The 26,022-nt window shown below is 42.6% G+C and overlaps 1 protein-coding gene across 1 annotated transcript in view; it reads left to right on the top strand.

Annotated features, from left to right (window-relative positions):
• Positions 1 to 10,466: 10,466 nt before the first annotated feature.
• Positions 10,467 to 26,022, top strand: part of mylipa (myosin regulatory light chain interacting protein a) — a 37,878-nt gene continuing 22,322 nt past the window's right edge. Inside the window, exons 1-2 of the mRNA XM_017711399.2 lie at positions 10,467 to 10,734; positions 13,013 to 13,203. Of these exons, the coding sequence (XP_017566888.1) occupies positions 10,648 to 10,734; positions 13,013 to 13,203 (278 nt within the window). The 5' untranslated portion in view covers positions 10,467 to 10,647. The remainder of the gene's footprint in view (positions 10,735 to 13,012; positions 13,204 to 26,022) is intronic.

The raw sequence follows: 26,022 nt of genomic DNA, 5'->3' as shown, positions 1-26,022 counted from the left end.
CTCTGCTAAAGTCTGAGTAGACTGATAAATCAATGTGATGATCAGTTATTAATCTCAGTGTTACTGAGCTCTGCTAAAGCCTGAGTAGACTGATAAATCAATGTGATCAGTTATTAATCTCAGTGTTACTGAGCTCTGCTAAAGCCTGAGTAGACTGATAAATCAATGTGATCAGTTATTAATCTCAGTGTTACTGAGCTCTGCTAAAGCCTGAGTAGACTGATAAATCAATGTGATGATCAGTGATTAATCTCAGTGTTACTGAGCTCTGCTAAAGCCTGAGTAGACTGATAAATCAACGTGATGATCAGTGATTAATCTCAGTGTTACTGAGCTCTGCTAAAGCCTGAGTAGACTGATAAATCAGTGTGATGATCAGTTATTAATCTCAGTGTTATTGAGCTCTGCTAAAGCCTGAGTAAACTCATAAATCAATGTGATGATCAGTTATTAATCTCAGTGTTACTGAGCTCTGCTAAAGCCTGAGTAGACTGATAAATCAATGTGATCAGTTATTAATCTCAGTGTTACTGAGCTCTGCTAAAGCCTGAGTAGACTGATAAATCAATGTGATGATCAGTTATTAATCTCAGTGTTACTGAGCTCTGCTAAAGCCTGAGTAGACTGATAAATCAACGTGTTTTTGTTGATTGTTTGCTTACTTTATGAGACAGCAGTGGAATTGTGGGAGCAGTGGTGGACTGAAGCAGGTCATAATAGCCAACATAATGTTGAACACTTTCAACTTAATTTAAATAAGTGAACTTTTCATGAAACACATTAACAGAATTATTACACAAAAAATGATAGCTTGACAGTGACAAACTGACAGTGAGGATTTAGCATGAATTTTAACAAAGTTGTTCCCTTCTCCCTGAGTAATATATATTCTAAATAGATTGTAAATGGATTCGGAATATGTTACTTTTGTATGTACTGTAATGGAAAATGTTGCTGAATAGATTTAGGACAGTGTATTCGTTCTTCGACCATCACTACTTTTTCAAAGTATTCTGCCCAGCACTGCTGATACCACAAAGCATTTCCTGACGTGCACACACTGCTGCATACATGCATGCCATAGACAGAACTCGACAGCATGTCAGCGTGTGGTTTGACAAACAGCAGCTGAAATGCTCATGGCAAAGCCTGTGATGGCAGTATTTTGTGGAAAGACAGGGATAGAGGGTGATACACCATTTGAACTACTTCCTAAGGTATTTCTTCCACTGATATGTCACAAATACACCAGATAATACAACATCTACACAGTACAAAACACACTGACTTTCAATAATCACTGATCTCACACTGTGCTGTCAGTTACAGTCAGATTAATGCCAGTCCTGACTGTTATTGAGGGAGCAAACATTAAAGATTCATATTGAAGGATCTGCCTGTCTCTTAGACTAATGACTATTAACAGCCTTTAGGTTGGGTTTTGCCTTCAATATATCAGCTGCTAGCTGGGCCTGTGTGTCCACTGTCACTGGCTCACCACATTGCGGTGCTCCTGCACTGGTCAGCTTCAGCACACACCAGGGCGGTCTCACAGCCTTTTGCTTCAGCCAAGCTGAGAAATCTGTGGCAGATATTTTTTGCCCATTCAGGTTAGAAAGCTTGTCTGGTTCAAACAACATATAACCGTACTGAATGAATTGTGTTTCAGAGGAACCAAGACTCACAACTCGCTAAGAGCATGAGGTAGAACCACTGAGAGCAACCACGAGCCAAAAGGGGAACCCATCCTCGTCTGGGTTGGATAGTGCGGTTAAAGATACTAGGATAAGTTTAAGGCAAAAACAATTAACAGAGACTCATGTAAGCAATCATCATACATCATCGTCATACAGAGACAAGCCTTTTTACATTTGGAATCACAGTAACCAGAGACAGATACCTTCCTCCCTGTGTCTCTCTCTCCCTTTATGAGACAGCAGTGGGATTTTGGGAGCAGTGGTGGACTGAAGCAGGTCATACCCCGCATCTCCCCTAAAGAGGCTGCAGCTGAACAGCTTTTTTGGCCACCTCATCTTCATGGTGATGATTTATGCCCTCTTCGTTTCATAAACAAGGGAAAACACACAATGCTGGAATCCTGCAAAAAATGTAAAATGAACATAGTAGCAGAATATTTGCCGAGTACATGATGTTCAAGGAATTTCCATTGATGTAGGTCTCAGCTGTTCACTGTTATCGGAACAAAACCTTGTATGTCCAAAAAAATGATGGAAAAAACTCATACTTTTCTTTTAATGTGTGTCAATGGAACCAGAAGTTTCTTTTGGTCCATTCGTCATGAAATTTTACACACAAATTTTAAGGGCTACAGACATTTTCGAATTATATCAAAAACTGAAAAACAACAAAAATAGATGCAAGGTTTTGTTCCACCGTCCACTTATTACATATTCATACATATAGAAGATCTGTACAGACATAAAATGCTGACTTTTCTGAAGTTTCTGCAGAATTACATGGTTAAATGCAAACAGAGTCATTGAGAGTGGTGAAACGTTCTGCTCTAGAGAGAGTCAGAAGTCAGAGGGGAGGGGCGGGCGGTGGCTGGAGCCCATCCCAGTGGGCATCGGGCGGAAGGCACGGTACACCCTGGACAGGTCGCCAGTCCATCGCAGGGCAGATAGACAGACATACACAATCACACACACACTCACACCTAGGCCAATTGGACAGGCTACAATTGCCCCTAACTGCATGTCTTTGGACCATGGGAGGAAACCAGAGAACCCGAAGGAAACCCATACAGACATGGGGAGAAGATGCAAACTGGCATATTGGGTAGCACTGTTGCCTCACGGCAAGAAGGGCCTGGGTTCGATTCCCCGGCCGGGCAACCAGGTCCTTTCTGAGTGTAGCTTGCATGTTCTTCCCGTGCCTGTGTGGGATTCCTCCGGTTTCCTCTCATAGTCTAAAGACAAGCTGAATTGTCCCTAGGTGTGAATGAATTGGTTTAGACGATGTGCGTATACTATATTTGTATTGTAGACATGGTGACCCCTGGTTCCTGTCAACACCACTGTACAGAAATCTAAGTCAGTAACTTCCTCTACAATCAACCACTTCACATCAAACCACTCTAAATGACTTTGTTCACATCTCAACCACTGAATTATCCAGAAATTTAAAAAAATCAGTGGTGCTCCTCTTTAAAGATATGAGCCGTATACAAATTTACTGCATTATACATAAATGTCAAAAAACTTCCTTATCTCTACTGTTTTTTTCCCTGAATCTGGCCTGTCTTGCATTTTACACTGACACTACAAAGTGTCTACTGAAAGAGCTTTGGTAAAATCTGAAGATAACATCTCTGGCAGATGTAAGCACACAAGCGACACAGCAAATGTCCTTAACACAGGAAATCTAAAGGACAGCTAAGACTGAAACTTTGTAATAACGTCAGTTCAACCGTCTCCTGTCGCATTTGTTTCACTAAACTGACGTATTACAGAAAATTATTTGACTTTTTGAAGAGACTTTAGATTTGGACAGAAAACTAGCCATGTGTTCCTGCAGCACAGATATGCACAGCAGAGTTCAGTGAATTCTCATGTGGACAGACAGCAGGCAGTGTGTCTGAGATTGGCCGAATATTTCAACATCTTTTCATTCCGCTAATCTCTGAGAGACAGTCCAGAGAAGTTCAGCTCTGACCCCATGGAGAAATCTAATAGCTTGCAGCATATCTTTAAGACTTGTTTTTGTACTGGGTTGATAATGTAATATTCTGCACTTAAAGGGCCTTTATCATAGAAAACAAAATGTTCCTGACTTAAATAGGAGTTTGATGTAGTACGTAAACATGATTAAAGGGTCAAAAGGGCCCACACAGTCCATACATAGAAACTGAGCTGCAAAAAACAGGCAGGTTTTAGTTTCTTATTTTTGTGATGTCACAAAAACAATGCATTCACGCATGTCCGCTGATTGAGCCCACAGCAGTTTAACCATACTGAAGTTGTAAGGAGTTTTTTTCTGTAACGTGGAGCGAGGAGGCGGACGCATACGCTGAGATAAGCGAAGGGCAAATCCAGAGTCATGATCAAAATGGTCCAGGTTGAAATAGCCAATACGGAGAGCAGGAGAGACAGACATGACAAAATGAACACAGAACCTCAAACAAGAACCAAACACCACAAGAATACAATACACCCAACATGATCAAACATCCAAACAACAACAAAGACCGGCAAGAACAAGGAGCAAACACAGGGCTTAAATACAACAGGGATGATGAGGGACAGGCAGAAAACAGGCGGCGACAATCAGGGACGGAGTCACAAAACAAGGGGCCGGACTAGGAAACCAAAACAAAGAAAACACATGGACTAGACCAAAACAAAACATGAATACATGGACAGGACCGGGAGGGGCCAATCGTGACAGTTTCACATTACAGGACAGCCAATCAGAACAGAACTCATTTACATATTCCCTGTTCAAGTTGTATATACACTATATAACCAAAAGTATTCAGTCATCTGCCTTCACACACATATGAACTTGAGTGAGATCCCATTCTTAATCCATAGGGTTTAATATGTAGCCGGCCCACCCTTTGCAGCTCCACAAGGGTTAGGAGTGCGTTTATGGGAATTTTTGGCCGTTCTTCCAGAAGCACATTTGTGAGGTCAGACACTGATGTTGGACGAGAAGGCCTGGCTCGCAGTCTCCACTGTAATTCATCCCAAAGGTGTTCTATCAGGTTGAGGTCAGGACTCTGTGCAGACCAGTCAAGTTCTTCCGCACCAAACTCGCTCATCCATGTCTTTATGGACCTGCTTTGGGCACTGGTGCGCAGTTATATTGGAACAGGAAGGGCTCATCCCCAAACTGTTCCCAGAAAGTTGGGAGCATGAAATTGTCCAAAATCTCTTGGTGCTGAAGCATTTATAGTTCCTTTCACTGGAAAGAAGGGGCTGAGCCCAACTCCTGACAAACAACCCTGCATAATAAATGGAAATATAGTGTATTTTTTTGGTTTTCTAAGTGAAAATAAGTTACACATCCTGTAAGGAGAACACACAACTGCACATTTTAATTCACAATTACTCTTTATTAGCTGAATTTAACATATAAATATAACATGTAGCCTGTGCAAAAGTTGTGGCACATTTTATATTTTTTGTTATGTTTTTCTTACAATATGTGAACCCCTAAAAATCCCAGGCTTATTACAATACTAAGGCTTATTATTCAGTAACTACAGTGCAGGGGTCAGCCCTGCTGGATTGAAAAAGACCTTGGGCTAGACTTCTAACACTACATTCACCTGCCTCTGTAGCACGAGGACATTGTAGCAACCCACTACTGGCCCCAGAGACATGATCATGCAAGAGGCCACACATGGAGGCTCATGGTGGGTATGAACCCTCCTAAAAAGGAACTTCTTGTTGTTAATGTTGCTGACAGCCTCTACCCATGATGGACCTTGCGGGTGGTGGTCCCACATGGTCTCCTCATGTTGCCTCTTCGGGATGAGCCTGGCCAGGTTACGTAGGCTGCCTGGCCACCAGGTGCTTGCCGAGGGATGCTATGCCCAGGCCTGGCTACAGGGCTAGGTCCCACCGACCCTCTCCTGGACAGGGTACATGATTGTCCGTGTCCATTTGTCATGGAGGGTTTTTGAACCGAGTTAGTCTGGGTCTTCACTCCAGACCTGTTTGCTCTTGGAGACCCTACCAGGAGCATATTGATACCGATGGCTCTGAAGATCACTAGACCACACAAGCCCTTTCACCACGACAAGGCCTATGATCCAAGACCTCCTTAGAAATGTGCATCGAAACTTAAGTACACTTAGAAGCAAGTAATTTTAATCTATATATAAAACATATAAATACAAACAGGAAGTAATTACTTGAAAATATGTATGAAAATGTGTACTTGCGCATGCTGCTTATAAACTTCAAAAGTTGCTTTATGAACATGTTATTCAATGCTTATGAAGGTAGGTAGCTTTCAAATAAAGTGATACTGTCAAAATATTCTCCATATCCAAAACTAATAACTCAACATCACTGTTCACGATATTACTTTAATGAAATGTGGCCTGCTGTGTCGAATGTAAACTTCTAACAGGTCACACCACTGAAGTCATACGGTAGCAGAAGCCCCACATCCACGCTCCCCTGCCTGTGCAGCCAGCTGCAGTTGGCCAGTTGTCAGCTCTGTGTTGGAGGGTCAGCAGCAGAGTGCCCTGAGCTGGCAGGGTGTGGGCAGTGGACACTGGGCAGCACAGATTCATCCTGGCGTCTCCTACTTGTTTTTCGGCCTCCAAACAGCCGCCGTCTCCCTGCCATGCCTAATGCGATGGAAGCAGGACGTCACCTGGAGTTAGAGGACAGGTGCTGGAGCCGTGGGTGTGTGTTTGGAGGCTGCCTTACTCTGCTCTGTGCGTAAACAGGTCAGGCAAGATGCTGCAGACGATGCCAACTCAAATCACTTTCCCTTTATCCCAGCCAGAACGAAGCATTTACAGATATAGTTTGGTGAAAAATATCATTTACACAGTTTCCACCTTTGACCCAAAGTAGTTGATCAGCCAAGGCATGTTTGGTATAAGTTGGCAAGTTTGTTTGGTTGTGCACGGGAGTGATGAGGCAAGTAATTGAAGCTTATATCATGCCTAAATCTACATATATATACATATATATACATACATACACACTCACCAGCCACTTTATTAGGTACACCTGTTCAATTGCTTGTTAACACAAATAGCTAATCAGCCAATCACACGGCCACAACTCAATGCATTTAGGCATGTAGAGGTGGTCAAGACAACTTGCTGAAGTGCAGACCGAGCATCAGAACGGGGAAGAAAGGGGATTTAAGGGACTTTGAACATGGCGTGGTTGTTGGTGCCAGACGGGCTGGTCTGAGTATTTCAGAAACTGCTGATCTGCTGGGATTTTCACACACAACCATCTCTAGGGTTTACAGAGAAGGGTCCGAAAAAGAGGAAATATCCAGTGAGCGGTCAGTTGTGTGGACGAAAAAGCTTTGTTGATGTGAGAGGTCAGAGGAGAATGGGCAGACTGGTTCCAGATGATAGAAAGGCAACAGGAACTCAAATAACCAACCAAAATCTCTGAGGAACGTTTCCAACACCTTGTTGAACGTCTGCCATGAAGAATTAAAGCAGTTCTGAGGGCAAAAGGGGGTCCAACCTTTTACTAGCAATACAATAGTGTTCCTAATTAAGTGTCCGGTGAGTGTGTGTGTGTGTATATATATATATATATACATGCAGGATGCCAATCTATATGTGTAGGTAAAGATTGATAGAAAGATGTTACAGTAAGACGAACAATCCTGTACAACTGCTACAATAAAAAAAACAGCATGTAAATGCAATGCAAAAGCTTATAAATGTTGAAATGTTTAATCATACACATTTACATCCAAGATACATTCCATCAATGTTCTTGAAGTAAAAATGCATAGTCTAAGTGAGGGCTCTCCAAAACCGTGGAAATATAACTGTAACAAAGGAGTTAAAAATAAGCTTTAGGCCACAAGTCTCAAAACAGTCATAAAGCATCAGTCAGTGCATTCATAACCATTTCCTGTAATACTTTCTGTGAGGGAGCTTTTAGAGGGGTGGACGTCTGGTTCCTATCACCACCACTGTAAACAATAGCAACTCAGTATGCTCCTCTAGAATGGAACATTTCACACCAAACCTCTCTGAACGACTTTACTATGTTAATCACGCGCATCAGTGGAATTCTCTTTGTCTGAACATGGTTAAAAATACAAATAAAGTTCATGGTTCAAGGAAGTTGCTACTACTTTTTTTAGCCATGTAACAAACTTTGGTCCATTTTTTTTTACATCATTAAAAACCACTCAAGCAAATCTATATGAGATTACTGAACAGCTCACTGCAGTTCAAGCCAAGCATGTGATGATTTAGTCTTGCAGTTTGTATTGTGCTAATTAGCGGAGTACAAGTTTCCATTATTTATTAGCCACAGCAGCTAACAAATAGCTCCAGTGTAAAACTAAGGAGCAAGCTTCAGGCGCCAAGCATGTCCTGGCTGATTGACTACATTTGCAATAAGAGGGAAACTGTATAAATGACTTAAACAGACAGTAAGTGCGTTTCAGCGCTCGGCTCTCTGAATAGCTGATTCTGTTTCTTATTTCGGGAGCTGTCTGTGTAACGTCTGACCTTGACTGCTGACACACTGTCAACAGCACGCACTCTGTTGAGGAGTGGATATGTATTAGATATGAGAACAGTAAACTCCAGCCTGGAAGAACACTGTCTCTTTGTGCTGTCCTCTGGCAGGAGACGAGCCCATGGCTTTGTCAAACTAATTTAGCTAGGCCGAATCCAAAACTTTAATACTGGGCCTGTTTTGATGTTCTGCCTGCAATGGGATCCAAAACTCTGAATTCCACTACCAAGACTTGTTTTCATTTCATAAGAAGTTAATGCAAGATTTGATTCAGCTGAACAGCTGATACTTGTTATTCCAGAAAACCTGAAAACCTGCTGTTTGAGAAATCCTTTTTTGGAAAAACACTCATTAGACATGAACGGAATGCTCCAGTGTTTTGCAACCTGCTGCATCTGTAATATATGATGGATTACCATATTCATTTCAGTCTATTTTCCTCTACTTAGAAAAGAACAGAAAGAAACTTGTTGACTCAAAACACATGTGCAGTCTTTTGCGAATGTTTGAACATCCTCAGTTAAATTGCATGTTTAGTTTCGAAGTGAAAACAAGTAAACGCATGCTCTACAGAGAACATACTTAAATATGGCTTTATGCACTCCGTCACCATAATGTACAGACTATCAGCCCACAGCCCAGTCAAACTCCCCCGCCTTAATGTAGTATCTCAGCCTGTGGCCCAGTCAGACTCTTCCACCTTAATGTAATATCTCAGCCTGAGGCCCAGTCAAACTCCTCCGCCTTAATGTAGTATCTCAGCCCACAGCCCAGTCAAACTCCTCCACCTTAATGTAGTATCTCAGCCCACAGCCCAGTCAAACTCCTCCACCTTAATGTAGTATCTCAGCCCACAGCCCAGTCAAACTCCTCCACCTTAATGTAATATCTTAGCCTGTGGCCCAGTCAAACTCCTCCGCCTTAATGTAGTATCTCAGCCCACAGCCCAGTCAAACTCCTCCACCTTAATGTATTATCTCAGCCCACAGCCCAGTCAAACTCCTCCACCTTAATGTAATATCTTAGCCTGTGGCCCAGTCAAACTCCTCCACCTTAATGTAATATCTTAGCCTGTGGCCCAGTCAAACTCCTCCACCTTAATGTAATATCTTAGCCTGTGGCCCAGTCAAACTCCTCCACCTTAATGTAATATCTTAGCCTGTGGCCTAGTCAAACTCCTCCACTGCAATGTATAGACTCTCAGTCCATGGCCCAGTCAAACTCCTCCACCATGATGCAGTCAGTCTTCCATGGCAATGAAAAGTCTCTTGGCCAGTTATCCAAAAAAACTCCATGACCATGGTGCAAAGCCTGTTTGCTTGCCTGTTCACACTATCTTTTAAATGCGATCTGTATGTAACATTAGTTTGAACAGATTGACTCTAAAACGGAAAAAAGGGAAAAAATCTAATAGTACTCTGCCATTTTAAATAAATGCTGAAATAATCTGGCCTCTCCTGCAGAAATAATTCAAGCTGTTATGAAAGCAAATAATAGATGCAACAAATATTGCTGGACATTGCAAAATGCTAATATTAACTTTGAGTCAATATAATTTAGCTATTGTGTATTTGCATTGAACAACTATAATTTGACCAAAATATGCCTTTTTTAAATCAGTGATGAAAGCTGTTCTTGGTATTTGATGATACAAACGAGCGGAAAATGGCATTTAAAAATCATTGGAGGTCAAATCAGATGTAGTCATGGGTGTGAATAACATTATTATAGTGTTGTATGTAGTCCAGCATCCGCATAAACTCTGGTCAACAGCAGTCCTGTGGTCAGTAACTGAATTTGGTGGAATGGTTGACTGACAAGCTGTGCGTAACAGATTTCTTTAGATCTCCCAAAGTGGCCAGTGAGATGACGTACAGGTGTTTCCCATGAAGTGGGCAGCCAAAATAGGCCTCAAGAGCCGACTGGGGCAGTTCTGCACGGACGCTGAGGGGCGCCAGTGAGGCGCAAGGGTTTATCTCAACGAGTCGTACCACCCGTTTTCCGTCAAGCCCCGCCCCTTGCGCTAGGATTGGCTAATCATGAGCTAATTGTTTTCATTCAGATGAAATTAGCTGACAACCAATCACAACGTTGGAGATTCTGTTCAACTAGCCAATCACAGCAGATGAGGCGGGCCATGCCCGAATACGGGTGGTAAAAACATTACCTAGCGCTGAGTCGGTGTCATTGGTCGGGCTGAAAGTGGGCGGAGCTTCCACGCCAATTCATTCATATACAGCTGGGAACGAGGGAGAAACAGAAAGAGAGAGACAGAGAAGTGAGAGGGCTTTGGGAAGTGAGAGAGGGCTTGATGTAGGCTGTAGCGAGAGAAAGACAGCGATAGAGAAAGAGAGGAAGGCAAGCGAGGTCTTTTTTAGGGGTTTTTTTTTCTTCTACTGCAGGACCGGTAGACCAAAGAGAAAAACAACGCTCCAAAATGCTCTGCCATGTAACGCGGCCGGACTCGGTGGTCATGGAGGTGGAAGTGGACGCGAAGGCGAATGGAGAGGACTGTCTGAATAAGGTGAGTGAGTCCGGGCTTGTAGCGCGTTGTAACGTGAGGGTATCGGCAGCGCGGTCAGGCTGCTGTCGGGACTCGGAGCGCCTCGCCTTCCGACCCCGAGTCCCGGACGATGTGGATGAAACGCGTGTTGCTTATCAATTAATTCTAAGTTAAGTTTTAGTGCTAATTTATTCTGTTCTTTAATGCAAAAAAGGGTCATTAAAATCAAAGGATTCCTGCAAAAAGCAGAAAAGAGAATACAGTCAAAAAGATTAAAAAGCCTTCTTGCAGGAGGTTAAAGAAAACTCCAGCCGACGGTTCTGTTGAGGAAGGAGAAGGCCCTCTTTGTTTATTAAGTTTCAGGTGACCAGTCATACATGCAAAAAATTCACCACATTTTATATTTTATAATGTTTTTCGAATATGGTCAGTGCTCCTCCATGGGCACTCTCTTCACTCCTCCTCTCTGACCATCCTAGGGTTCCCATTGGCTATCAGTATATTTACTTTTTGACACCTATGTTTTGTCTGACGAGGACCATTTTTTTCTCCATAATGGGCCTTTTTTAATTATTTAAGAGTTACGACCCGTTCCTGCTCGCTGCTTATCTGTCTCCTCACTAAAAGCTAGCTTGCTTTTAGTGAACAGTGTATTTCTTTACTTGGAGATGTTCGCTTATCTCTCAAGGCCTTCTGGCACAAACACCTCTCGCCCAGAAGCATTAGACCTAACTTTCCTACCTAAGGCTGCCGGCCTTGGTTAGGATGACTCTATATACTCTATTTTAATAGTTTCTAAATCAATGATTGCTGCAGACCTTTTATTAATGATGACTCAAGGATATATTTTCAATCCACCCCTTCACTGCCATGTTAGGCTGGTTGTGTTTCTTGCTGACAAACCGAAAGAGAAGAATTGAGGCTGAAGTTGGCTTCCACCATTTAAGGTGAAATGGCAAATCTGAATGAGAAGCCAGTTTAAGCCTCGCCGCTGAGTGCTCTGATGAATGTTTTCAGAGAACCTTCGAGACCTTTTAGACTTCCAACAACTAAATTAGCCATACATTCATAGTTTGGGTCAGGTTTAGGTCTATTTAGGCAGAAGCCTGGCTGTTGGACTTTAAAAGCTAATTTAATGCTGCAGTTTTTCAGTGTAAATGAACTCCTGGCTGAGTTTTTCATGTATTGGTTGCTCGCGTATTGTTTGTTACTGCCTGGGCTGTTGGCGGCATGGCCGGGGTTACTATAGTTCATCTGGGCTGTTTCATCAGTTTTCGCTGTAACATGATGCTGAGTCTGAGTACATCCTGTCAACTAGTCAGAAATGCGTGGCTCATGGACAAACACTCCAATATGTTGTATACAATCAGCCAGATAACTGACCTGATTAATCCAATGAATACCCTTTTCTTTCAATTAACAGATTAGCCAATCAGCAAGGTTGGCATAATGTATTCCAAGCACTATGTAGAGCACTTTTGTTGATCTTTAAGTCACTTTGAAACTGAGGTTTAGGGTTTTTTGTTTGTTTGGTGTTTTCATAGTTTTAGGAAAATATTGAAGCTGTTTAAATCACTGGGAATAAATTAAAGGGGATTTTTTTCATTTCTGTGTAGTTCAATGTTTATCACTTGCAGTGGTTTGATGTGAAGTGGTTCACTGTGTAGAAACTTGCTGAGTTCTTCAGTGTTGGTGATCAGAACCAGGAGTTTTGCTGGCTATAACCCATCGCTGCTGTCTGACCAAAACGTACACTTCCAAAATGGTACCTTTTTACAGAAGAAGGAAGTATTGTAAAACAATGTCTCAGCCTTTGGGCTGCGTATTTGTAACCATTTCACATGGACGCTTCCTCTGAGAGGGCTTTTAGAGCAGGGGTGCACAACTAAGGGTCCTGAAGGATTGTCCAGCACAGTTTGAGTTACCTGCTCCAACACACCTGATTACACTCATTTGTTAATTGGCAGATAAAGTGGGTGGCTTTTTGGGGGCAACCTCCAAACTGCGCTGGACACTTGCCCTTCAGGACCGGAGTTGCGCACCCGTTTTAGACACCTAAAGCTCTTTAGCTGTCCGTTTCCCCATCACCACCACTGTGAACTCTGAAGAAATTTGGATGTAAATGAGGGAAAGTTTCTTCAGAGCTGTCCAGTATTTGACCTCACTTGTGAGCCATTTCATCCCTGGTCAGCGTGCCACGTTCACGATGTAGCATTCTTGCTTGTCGGGCCTATTTCGGATCATCATAGAAGCGCACTCTCTACAGTCTTTACATTGACAGAATCTGCTCTATCTGCAGGTATGTAGGCGGTTGGGCATCATAGAGGTGGACTACTTTGGCCTGCAGTTCTCCGGCAGTAAAGGCGAGAACCTGTGGCTGAACCTGAGGAACAGAATCTCACAGCAGATGGACAATCTGACACCATGCAGGCTCCGACTGAGGGTCAAGTTCTTTGTGGAACCTCATCTAATACTGCAAGAGCAAACCAGGTAAGCCAGTACAGAGAGGGAAACCTTTGTTCGTGTGTGTGTGTGAGCAAATGAAGGTGCACTTGGGTACATGCGCTGTTGCTGTAAATTCTGCTCTTTACAACGGAGCAGGAAGGATGGGTGAGCTTGTGGGTGAGTAATTGGCAGCTTTCAGAAATGGGGAAGTACATGTGTGTGTGACAGCGGTTGAGACTGATAGGAAACTCTACATTTACTCTACCCCACACTAACTAGCTAATGCAGAACGCATGCCTTATTCTTTTGTAGCTGGCTCATTCTAGGCTACGGCTTAAGAAAAAAAAATCTGGGTTGTGTTGTGTATTAAAAATTCATGCGCAGCGATGTCTCCTTAAGAGCTACTTCAGATATGCATCAGCAGAAGTCATGAGACGGAGGCGGGGGGGTGCTGTGAAAAGCGCTGCGGCACCCAGTCGAGCCTGTGAAGTTTGTTTTATTATTTTGCTTTCCGGGACAGTGGAACGTCCTATAGTAACCCCGCTCCCTCAGGGTAACTCTAGGTCATTGTGCGGCACATGGGGCCCTGGAGGCAGCTGGATATTTGATCCCTGCTACAGTCTCACCCCTGAGGCAAAGCCAGGCCTGTTCCCCATCTGCAGCGTTTGTTTGAGTAGATATGTATTTTTGTTGCTTGTCGTTTTTCCTGCTTTTTGGCACTTTCAGAACAACCGTTTTGTTCATTTGGGCAAAATGGGATGCTTGTTTCAAGTGAAATCCCAAAACTGAAAAAGGAGAATGGACCACACATGAACCAGCCTTTTGTACTTATTTCCCCTTTCTTAAAAAAAAAAAAGGAAGAATAACTGGGCAAGGTTTAAAAACAAATGCCACTCTAAACTGTCCCTTAACAGCTCACAAAGTTTATCAGCAGATCAAACCCAGTAAGTCCCCTTAATTCTCCAGTCAGACGCTTTCCCGTTGACCTGGAGTTTCAAAGCTTCTGCACAAAGTGGATGAAGATAATTATAATTTGGTGGAAATGTTCTGACACGTGTCACGTAACAGATCCCCTTTGTGTCTGCTGGTTGTTCCCTGTAGTTTCTGGGTCTCCAGCTGAGAGGGTGGGGGACACGTGCCTGGACAAGACTTTCTTTCTCAGCGCCAGATTCTCTCAGTCTTTGATGATATAAATAAGGTCCCCCTGGTCTGCTAAGTCTGACTCCTTCTGCATGGGCCTTAATGAGGCTTTTAGAATCTGAATTTTGTTTTGTGTTCAAAGGATTAAATGTGAAGGTGTATGATGAATTTCTGCATAATTCTGTGGTTGTCATGCAGTATGCTTTGGTTTGACATGAAATGGTCCATTTTAGAGAAACGTACCAACTTTTACCAGGAGTTGTCATATCTACAAACAAACAAACAGGCATTTTGTTTACTATCCAAAACCACCAGGGACCCTACACAAGTTTTCACTTGTAATGTTGATAGAATAGTGTAAATAATGCATTTTCTTTGGGTAACATTTTGCCTCGCGTTATTCTGCCTGTATCTCTCCACCATTAAAAGACAATATTTAAGGCCAAAACCTTCTTAAAACTACTTTAAACAATGTCTCAGGCAGTGTTTTTTAATACAACTCAATGTTAAGATTGAGAAGCATTAAACTTCATCCGACATCTGGTTACTGCCACCGCTGCCGTGAACAGGTCTCTCAGCAAGTTTATCTAGAACGGAACAGTTTGCGTCCAACCATGCTGAATATCTTTAGATCTTGACCAGTTAATTATGTAAAAAAATTGGTGGAATGTCCCTTTGGCAATATGATGAAATATAGCCATATTTGTAGTTTCTTGCTGTTCCCAAGGTAGTGAGAACACCAGTGATGTTTTATATTACAGACATATCAGTTTAATGCCTGTATCTCCAAGGCTACAACCCCGTCAGCAAACGGCCTTCCTACAGCTCTTATCAGCGTGTGGAAGCTCCTCTATTGTGGTGTTTGACCTGGGGGGGGTGATTTGTTGTCTGGTGGTTCGTGCTCTCCAGGCATGTCCACTTTCTGACTTTTAGCTCAGTTCCTCCAACTCTCATGGTTTTTCCCCTCCGGCATGCTTGCTTCATGGGTTTCCCCTCAGTCTAAACGCAGTTCTTGTGTATTTGTGGACATATTACTGGACGTTTGAGTTTGCAGGCCTTGTTGGATGACTTTTTGGTCCTTCTCTTACCTCTGGGACATCAGTGTGGGTCATGAACAGATGGCCATCAGGCTGATTAAGAGGTTTCTCCACCCTCACAGCCAGATGTAATATCACTTAAGCCAGAAAGGACAGGAGTCTGGGTGGAGGCCAGAGTGAAATAACTGGGCACAGAAAACACAGGGGCTGCATGTGAGGATAATTTGAGATGAGCGATTTGAAATGATGGCCCTCTTGGAGAGGGTCTCGCCCCTAACCATCATGCACGCATACTGGGGGGAAAAACGGGGCCTCAAAGCTTAAAGTAATAGTGTGGTGGAAAATAAAACTTATATGGTTTCCTTCTTTACCCCAAATATAGCAGATGAGCCAAGAGATGTTTGGATAAAAGCTTGTTTAGTTTTCATCTGGAACTGTGGAGCTAAAATGGCTAAAGTACTGGCCTCTAGCTTATATGCAAAGGAAATGTGTTTACAAATTTCTGACGTGTGAGTGTATATGCATATATTTGAATGTACTGAGATCAGTTATATTGGCATGTATTTAAATATAATAAAATCAAAGTCTATTTCAAATAACTTCAAAGGGATCTCCAGTGGATTTTCTTTTTTTTTTTTTTTTTCTTTGTCAATTTCTGCATAAAGGAGTCATTTGAGGAGGAGTCACTCCCACTGACTTGATGTAAAATGTTTTTCTTGGTCATTTATTTGCCTTACAACGTCGTGCATGTACCTCCTTGGCTATGAATCGATTATAAAAATTGTTTTAGGCCAAAGTTGAGTTATCATAACAGTGTATCAGGCAGTGTATTCATACCCATTTTGTTTGAGGGCTTTTAGATGCATTAAACTCTTCAGACGTCTGGTTCCTATGACCACCACTGTGAATAGTTCTGAAGTATTTCACATCAAACCGCTCTGAAAATATCATTGATTTGCATCAAATTATATCAAATTTGGAAAAATCTGTGGAATTGCTTGTTGCCTACATTAGCATAGGTCCAGTGCAAAACTAAATAAGCAAGCTTCAGACCACCTGGCAGATAAATTGTGCTTTGGTGGGGGTGGGATATTGTGTAACTTTTTTGGGTTTTCTGTCTAAACTGTGACCTTTAAAGGAGAAGTTCAACAGCAGAATAGATGCGCTCTTCATGCATGGATTATATCGCCTAGGAAAACTCATTTTGGGCTTTCATACACATACTCAGCCTCACAGTTAGAGGCCATGGAGGCAGCCGGTGCCAGTTTGCCTGCGTCTTTGTGCCCCGCGGTGAGCGGAAAGCGTGTGGCGACAGTGCGCTGAGAGGAAGAGTGAGCGTTTCAGAATGCAGATGGCTGCCTCTGTTTTCAGCCTGGCATTCCTGACTCATTTCTGACTGGAAGGCACGAGTGAAAAACCCAGTGAGAACTTCTTTGTTCTCCCACTGGCAAGGCCACAGAGCCAGCGTGTGTGTTGACATGCGTGTGCGCGCGCATGTGTGGTGTGTGTGTGTGTGTGAGAGAGAGATGAGTCTATGCTCACATTCTAACCCTCTTTGTGCTGTCACCTTTGCCCTACATTTATCTCAGGCTTGGGTGCATTGCATCAAATGGCGTGCATATACAATCGTAAACACCCGGAAGCTGCATAGAGCTCACACAGAGTATGTTTTTAGGTCGATAGGATGTTCACATTAAGCTGGTGGTATCTGGTGTTTTCATGTTCCTTTTTTGCTGCTCTTCTCTACTGTTTGAGTCTTCAGGGTATGAATGAGCTTTGAGCTCTGTTTTGATTTCATGTATAGCTGTCGACGTCGATTAGATGTGAATGAATGATCTTTGTCATTACACATTGTACTCATACACTTGCACAACGAAACTGAAGGACAAACCCCCGCTCGCGGTGCAAAGAAAAAGCAGAAAGAGAGAAATAAAATAAGATTAAAATTTAAATACGAACTTGCACTCAACAAAACGAAAACACAAAAAAAGATTGCGCATGACCCATCAAACTTTGAATTTTCCCAGTTATAAATTGCACTGTCCCATTGAAATGAACTGTTAATTGCATAGTATGACATTGCACCAAAACCTGATCAGTCACATGTTCATATTTAACAGAGCTGTGGCCCTGTTGTAAAAACTGTCTTAGTCTGTTTGTCCTTGTTTTCATTTGTCTGTAACGTCTGCCACATGGCATCAATTCAAACATTCGGTACCCTGGGTGTGTGCTGTCTTTTTAATCCTGTCTGCCCTTCTGAGACAGCGGTTGCTCTAGAGTTCCTTAAGGGATGGTAGGGGATGTCCAATGACTGCCCAAAAAAAGTGTTAATGACCCTTTGTGGTGCAACTGGAGAACCACATAGAGATACAATAAGGCAGCACACTCTCCACAGAGCAGCAGCAGAAAACGGTCAGCAGTTCCTTCTTAAGATTGAGCCTCCTGAGGATCCTTAGGAAGTGGAGACGTTGCTGTGGCCTCTTCACGACCGCTGAGGTGTTGGAACTGTGTCCATGTGCACCCCCAGGAACTCGAAAGTAGATACCCTTTCCACACACTCCTCATTTATCCAGATTGTCTGCAAATCGGACTTCCTCCTCCTGAAGTCTACGATGAGTTCTTTAGTCTTGGAGGTGTTGATCAAGCTGTTGTCTGAACATCAACCCACTAGACTTTGGACCTGCCCCTGGTATGCTGTTTCATCACCATCAGATGCAAGTCCAATTAGGGTGGTGTCATCTGTGGACTTAACTGTAATGTTGTACAGGGTATAGAGTAGTGGACTCCGCACGCAGCCCTGTGGAGATCCGGTGTTGAGTGATTATGGCTGACTTCAGACATGGTGGTATGAAGGACTGAGAAAGTGATGCATTTAAAATCTTGGTGAAAACCCCAGCTGGTCCTGCCTTCCTAGGGTTCACTGTTCTTCGTGTGCACCTCACCTTGTGTTCCTACACTGAGGCTGGAGCTGCTGCAGCTGGGTGGTTTGGCTGCTGCAATCTCTGAACTTTCCACCACAAACCATGTGAAGAAGTGGTTCAACTCCAACACCTTCAGCCATTGTGGTGTTGCTGGGCTTGTAGTGGGTGAGATGCTGGACTCCCACACTTGCCTCGTGTTGTTGGACCTGAAATGGTTTTCAATCTTTTTGTACTGCATCTTGACTTTCCTGATCCCTCTCCATCTCCGCTCTGGCAGCACCATACTGGTACCATCACCAGACCTGAAAGTGAGGTCATGTCGCCTCAACAGGACATGCACTTCTTTAGTCACCCAGGGTTTCTGGTTGGAATATACCTGTAGTGTTTTGTCCATGGTCACATTTCCAAGGCAGAGGTTGATGTAGGACAGCACAGTTGTGGTGTATACCTCCAGATCCTGGTTTACAAAAACATTCCAATCTGTACTCTCAACAGTCCTGCAGCTGATGCAATGCCCCCTCTGGCCAAGTTCTTATAGTCTTTATGGCTGGTGGAATTCTCTTCCTGCGGGGTGTGCATGCAGGAACTAACAGCATGGGTATATGATCCGACAGTCCCAGGTGTGGTAAAGGCCTTGTTGATGATACAGCCTTGATGTTACTATAAACGTTGTCCAGTGTGTTTCCACCCCTAGTTGCACACTTGGTGTGCTGTTCAAATTTTGGAAATACGGTTTTAATTCTGCATGGTTGAAATCCCCCGCTACAATGTGCACTGCATCGGGATGGGAGTTCTGTTGGTTGCTTATTGCGTTATGCAGCTCGCCCAGAGCCCGGTTAGCATTAGCATCGGGTGGTACATTTATGGCTGTTACCATGACGACGCTGAACTCGCAAGGCAAATATACAGGCCTACATTTGACGGTTAAATATTCCAAATTTGGGGAACAGTGGTTGTTTACTGTCTTTGCATCTTTACACCAGCTGTTTGTGTAAATGCATAAACCTCCTCTGCTCTTACCAGAATCTCTGTCACAGCGATGAGCCGTGTAGCATGTTAACTTGATAGCCGAATCCGGTATGGTGGGCTGCAGCCAGGTCTCTTTAATTATTGCAGTACTGCAGTTACGAAGGCATTTGTTATCTGCAGATTGTAACCTCATTTTGTCAATTGTTTGTTATGGATCTGGTATTTGTGAGGAAAATGCTGGGAAGCGGTCGTTTAAATGGTTGCTTCTTGACCCGCTAGAGTGCCGGCCCTGCAGCCTCACTTTTGTTTCCCTTGTTTGTTTTCTCTTGGGCTTTCTGCTGGGTAAAACGGTCCACGGAGACTCGAGTTCTGGCTATGTCCTCCGGTATACCATGGAAGCTGTGATGGTCTGAAGAAATGGTTATTTTTGCAGTGAAATCCCCAGTCCAAGAGATCCTTACGGCTATGTCTTCTTTGCCCAACAAACTATTTTTCCACACACACACACACACACACACACACACACACACACACACACACACACACACACAATAATTAAAAAAGCTGAGGCATCACGTGGCCTGTAATGGGTTGGGTTGGCGTAGCATGGATGCAAGTTGTGACTTGAGCAACACCAAATTAAAGATAAATGTAGCTAAAATACCATTTGGAACTTTCTTTTGGTCCTTTGCGTTGTCCGGCATTTCTCCAACAAAAGTTGAGTGCCGTAATGTCCACTAGACTAATTATTGTAGCTAGCTTGCTGCTGTTTTTTCTGTGTTGCCGCTAGCTATTGTAGCTAGCTTGCATGTTCCTAGCCTTCATTGCAACTAACCTGCTATTTCTTCTATTCAGTGTAGGCAGCTATTATTTATTGTAGCTAGGTTGCTGTTGCTTCTTTTTGCTAATGATTGTAGCTAGCCAACTTTTACTATAGCTCGCTTATTAGTTTTTCTAGGTAATGATTGTAGCTATAGCCATTATTTCTGCCATGCTGTTCGTAATTTGGCCAACATGAAGCCTGTATTTTACAATAACCATGGCCGTTCAGATAGTGATGGTGTCCAAAACCACACATTGCTATACTGTGTATGCGCTGTACAGTGCACCCAGTACTAATCATGGTGTACTTGACGTAGTATTTAGTATGGTAGTGATTTTTGGATGCAGCCAGTGTTCATGGTTGTGTTTTTGTTTTATTATTTATTAAATAAATAACTTATTAATTTCTGTATTACTCAGCTACACTGTAAATGAGGGTCTCTCTCAGTGTATTCAGAGTTTAAATAAAGGTTGATTATGGCTAAATCAATCACAATGACTGGCGTTAACCCATGACCCTGAAGAAGAGTGGAGAAAGGAATCATGTCCGATCTTGTTTAGGCTTTGCTCTGGGACAGAACATGCCTGAATCAGATTGTGTTATAGAGTTCACATGCCACACCGTGAAGCTAAGGCTGCTGTCCTGGGGAGGCCTCTTTCTCTCCTGTTTTTCCTTTATCTCCCCTGCCCCACACCCCCCCCCCCCCCCCCTCCCCCTTTCACTTTTTCTCTTTGCTCTGTTACATAAGATAAGCTAGTCTAAGCAGAGGCATCAGAAAGCTGGTGATGTGGTTACATAAGGCTCACAGCGGGCTCCGTAAGACACTATACGGACTGAATGCCATCACAGTGTTCATTAGAGTAATTGTTGTTTCTAAAATTAGGCACACGTTCTTCTTGCGTGCCGAGGGCCAAAGCTATTATTTAATGTTGTGTCCATTCGCGTCAGCAGGAGTAGCCCCATGGGCATGGTGTGTTGTTCATGCATGTGATGGTCCAGGTTTTGAGTTTTTAATTACAGAGCTGGAGAAAATCTGCAAATGAGCAGCCTAAAGACGGTGGCCATCTGGGAGGCGTTAAAGCTGCTTTGTGGAGAAGCCCTTTAAAGAAAAGAATCCTCCATAGCTTCCCCAGACCTCAAATACATGCACAAAGAAGACTCCATCCCTGCCTCTGACCTGAAACAGAAACTTTTATATATATATATATATATATATATATATATATATATATATATATATATATATATATATATATATATATATATATATATATATATATATATATATATATATATATATATATATATAAAAAATCATAATTAGAGATGACCTTTTGTTTATTTCCAATGACAATTCTGCTCTCTTCCCCACACCCATGCAGAAAAATAAATGTCACTGTTGGATCAAACCTCCAAATTGGTAGTGTTAACTCGCAGTGGTAGTCTTGGCTTTAATGTAAGATTTTATTCCAGAGAGATTTGGACCATTTTTACTGGAAACATTTTCCACAGTGCACGAAAATGATACAGGTTTTCTGATAACTGTGTTCAATAAAGCTTCAACAGCTAAATATAGTTTATATTATAGTATATAATATAGTATATAATCAGCGGTTTTAGTTCTTGGCGTCCTGCCTTTGTCGTTATTGAAACTTTTTTTTTTTTTTTTAATAAGTTCAGTCTTATACGTTGGTTTTCTATTTTGATTCTCACAATCCAAATAAAACCCATTCAGTACTGTTGAGGTCTGGACTCTGGGGTGGTCAGTCCATTGTTCAGCTTCTTCGTTTGACATGTCCATCTCCTTTTCTCAGTGAGGTTCATTTTGAACAGCTACACATCCTTTCGGACCCGTAGCACTGAGTGGTCTTCTCACAGTGGAAGGATGGACAAACACCTTTGGATGTCTTCAGATCTGATTCTCCTCTCTCTCTCAAAGCTTTAAGTGAGTTTATCTGACTGAGACAGTTTTGGTGATCTACCAGGTCTGCGAAGTCCTGGTTTCTGTGTAGCTTGTAATTATTATTATTATTATTATTATTTTTTTTTTTTTAACTCCAGTTTTGCAAGCTGCTGCTTTTTCTCACATGTACACCATGCCCCATCCCTCGCCGACCTCTGACACAACCGGTGTTAAACCACATAGATGCACTTACACCCCCAACAGATAATCGCTCACACATTCAGTTTGACTTCTCTCTTCACTGCCCTTCATGTGAGTACTGTGTTGTGCTCCCTCCCTATCTGTCCCCCACATCACTCTTCCATCAAGCTCTAATCGGCTCGGCTCTATTTTGGCCTGGTGAAATCTGAAGTGCTGCTCATGCTCCATCTGAGTCTTATCTGTCTCCCAGCGCCAAGAACTGAAGTCCAGGAGAGGGGGGAAAAAAGCACAAGCTAGACAGCCAAGTATTTCTCAAACTACTTGCTGGACAGACAGTGCAGCTTGGAGGCCCTGCTGGGTAAAAATGAGAGCGGAGATGTTTTGATAGTCCAACACTGTGGGGTCTGTAGGGTGTAACGGTGTGTGTGTGTGTGGATTTGGGGGAACTGAACAACTAAAGGCATCTCTACACTCTATAAATTTGCCTCTTTGACATGATGCCATATAACAGGGCGGCACTGTAGATAAAAATCACAGGACCCTCTCCTGGATAGTCTGAACAGTCCCCCTCCCCTTCATTATCTCCGAACCTGCTGCTTATGTTAGTTTGGCTTGTGTGTTTTGTTTTTCCATGTAATTCTTGCTTTTGATTATTGATGGCTTATTAATGGAATTGCCTGCATTGTGCCCATCTCTGCTTATATTCTAAACCTTGCCTTTCATTCATCTGGTGTAAATACTTAACATCTGGCACTTTTTTTTCTTGGAAAATCAAATGGACAGTGTCAGAGTTGGATCATTCTAGGAGCAAAAAGCAATGCTACTGAACAAAGACCCATTTGGGAGCCCAAAGAGCTAGAATGGCAAATGCTAATGTCAGAATAGTGCTTCCATGGTGTGCACGACACTGAATGTGAGTAATGCCATCATACTGTAATATACAGGGTTTAGGGTAATGATAATATCTGGTAGCTGTAAAGAAAAACACTGAAATTGTGGAAAAGTTTGGAATTTAGCACATAGTTTGCACCTTGCATCTACAGGCTGTAATAGGCAGTGGAAGGGGAGTTCCCATCAGTGGAAGCAAAAACATTGATGTGAATTATGGACATTTTCCATAATGGGTTAGAAGGCTTTGTCATTGTATAGCTGCATTTCTATGCCATATTATTTTAATTGGCAATATGAAACTAAGGCTTTCAGACTTTTCTAACCAGCCATATTGTATGGCTAGCTTTAGCTTGCTAGCATTAAGTGCCAACTGAGCCACGGTTCCTTGATGTGAGGTACTGCCTGCTAGCATGTCTGTTCCGTTTAACGCCCTTCAGTTTGAGGTGGTACTGCACTGCAACAGTGCATATACTAGCTATTCAGATACAGTGCAAGACAATAGCGACTAGTGGCTGAACTGCGACATCGAGAGGGTCGATGTGCATCACTTCACAGTTAGCCTGCAGGTCAGTGCATGCCAAGCTTGGCTAACGGTGCGTTTTCTAGTGTTTTTGGGTTTGGATGTTTAAGATTCTGGTCAGGAAGCTGTTATTCAGGTTATCCGTAGAGGCCAACTCTATGTGCAGCCTTCCTTGTAATGAAGGAGACAGTTGCTGTTTTTAATCATTAATTCCTCCACAATTTAACACTGGCCCCTAGGAACGGGGAACAAATACTGCTCTGAATACAAAATTGCAGACACCCATTCACAGAGCCTCTTTAACTTGACAAGTTTGACACCGTTTCTGCTGCAAACGTGTCCGCAAACAACTTTGTTCCACAAAATTCAGGCTTAAAGATCTTTTCTTGGCTATGTGATGTACTTTTGTCCATATTTCTGGATGGCAGTATGTCCTAGTCTAGTCAAAGTCTGGTTGAGTACTAATAAGTTGACATGGCTGACAGTTGTATGAGGATTAAGGCATGTAGTTCACTCCAGCACATAATGAGAATCAGAAAAACACCAAAACATGGCTGGGCTGATTTGACTTCAGTGGGGGCGAGTCCATAAATTTGAGACCACATTCAAAATCTGGCTTTTTTTTTTTTTTTTTTTTTTTTTTTTTTTTTTTGGTCATGTAAACTTAAAAAGGATGAAAAAGTTATGACAAAGGTCCGATATCTTTGTCTCATCTTTTCCATTGAAGCTCATGTGCTGACATATACAAGCCAAATACTAAGGCATTTTGGATTTCATGCAAATATGTTATTGATTTGTAGTAAACCTTGTATTAAAACTGGATGTGCATTTCCTTTAGGAACACCTTTAGGAGTGTCTGAAAAGGGGTGGGTCCAAATTAACGGTCACTGTTATTGTGCAGCTCTTAGTGGAGAAGCCTTGTTTGAGTCCGATTTGCACCCTCTGAACATCATAACTCAGGAAATGTTTACTTTATCGCTTAACCGGATACATGGTGTGAGAGAAGACCCCTTGATTATTTTGGTATAACGTTGCGTGTATTGAGAAGAAAATGTGAGTTATGACAAGTTAAACACAGAGAAAATCTTGAAATAAGCAGATTCTGATTTTGAGAAATTTACATGGGAGTGAAAGGGGCAGTTTTCTGTGCCTAGTGCCAAACAAATGCTCATAACTCTAAAGCTAATTGATAAAATGATGAGATATTTTGAGGTTTCTGAAAGGACAAGTTTCTCTACCATTTAAAACTGAAACAGAGTTTCTAGGTGAAAGTGTGAGGACTTTAAAGCAGATTCCCTGCGTGATCAGCTGTGTCTGAGACCGAGTGGCCTGCTGTGAAGTCACCGAGAATCTTTAGAAGTTCTGAATATTCTGCCATTCATTCTTATGGGAGGTTTTTCATTTTTAAACTTAATTTACTTAAAAACTACCAATCCGATCGAAATGCAGTTTGTACGTTTAGCGGTTCGGGCTGTATTAATTGCAGAAAAGTGTGGAATAAGTGTGAGAACAAATAGTGCTTTTCCAAGCACTCTAATAAATTTTAAACTCCAAACAAATGCAAAATGGAATCCCTTTCCCTAAAAGTCTTTGGCATTTGGGCCCTGCTATTTCTTTAGGGTAGAGTAAAGGGGGAGATGGGGGGGTGCGACTCTGCACAGGAGTGGTTTTTCACCAAACTGTTCCTGTAAGCGGTGACTCAAGGTGTTATTCAGAGTCAGAGTAAAGACGGGCTGACGTCTCTGCCTCCTCGTTCTCACCCCACTCTCAATCCCTGCAACCGGGTCACCAACAATCCTTTAATCTGCTCTCATTAGCCTGCCTGATTACTGCTGGAGCTGCCAGAACAAATGGGAGCATGCTGTCCTAGAACAGCGCAGGTCAGGTACAGCTGCATCGCTGTGCTGCTGTTTAGTGGGGTGACTCTGCCTTAATCATTAATCTCTCTCCATTTCCAGAGTTGAGCGCTAGCCCTAGATCTGTATATTTAGCTTCAGCACTCAGCTATGCGGTCGGTCAGTCGGTCGGTCTTCATGTCACTAAAAATGTCATCAGTGCATTTACATTTCCACCTCTGCCAGTTTCATGCTGAAGTTATAAGGAGTGTTGTGTTGTAGGCCATGCTGCTTTTTCCATGCTACACAACATGGGGCAGTCACTTGTAACTGCTCACTTACATCTTAGTCACAGTAACAAACAATCGAATTATAAAAAGGGTTTGGAAAAATGAATCAGTGCTGTGAAAATAAAACGGCCGATGTTTTAGTTGTGTAAAGCTACATAAATGACAAGTGGCAAAAGCTTCGACTGGCTCTGAAGTTGTGGTGGCTTTTCTCAGTGAAGGAGGAGCTGAAATAAGCAGGTTCTGACTGGACACTTATGGATTAATATCCAAATTGATCTCGCATGTCCTTGTGGAAAAAGGTTTCGCTTTGGTTCACTGCACCATATTAAGTTCA

The sequence above is a fragment of the Pygocentrus nattereri genome, chromosome 27 (assembly GCF_015220715.1).
Source record: "Pygocentrus nattereri isolate fPygNat1 chromosome 27, fPygNat1.pri, whole genome shotgun sequence".
Classification (NCBI taxonomy): domain Eukaryota; kingdom Metazoa; phylum Chordata; class Actinopteri; order Characiformes; family Serrasalmidae; genus Pygocentrus; species Pygocentrus nattereri.
This window is presented reverse-complemented; position numbering and strand designations above follow the sequence as displayed.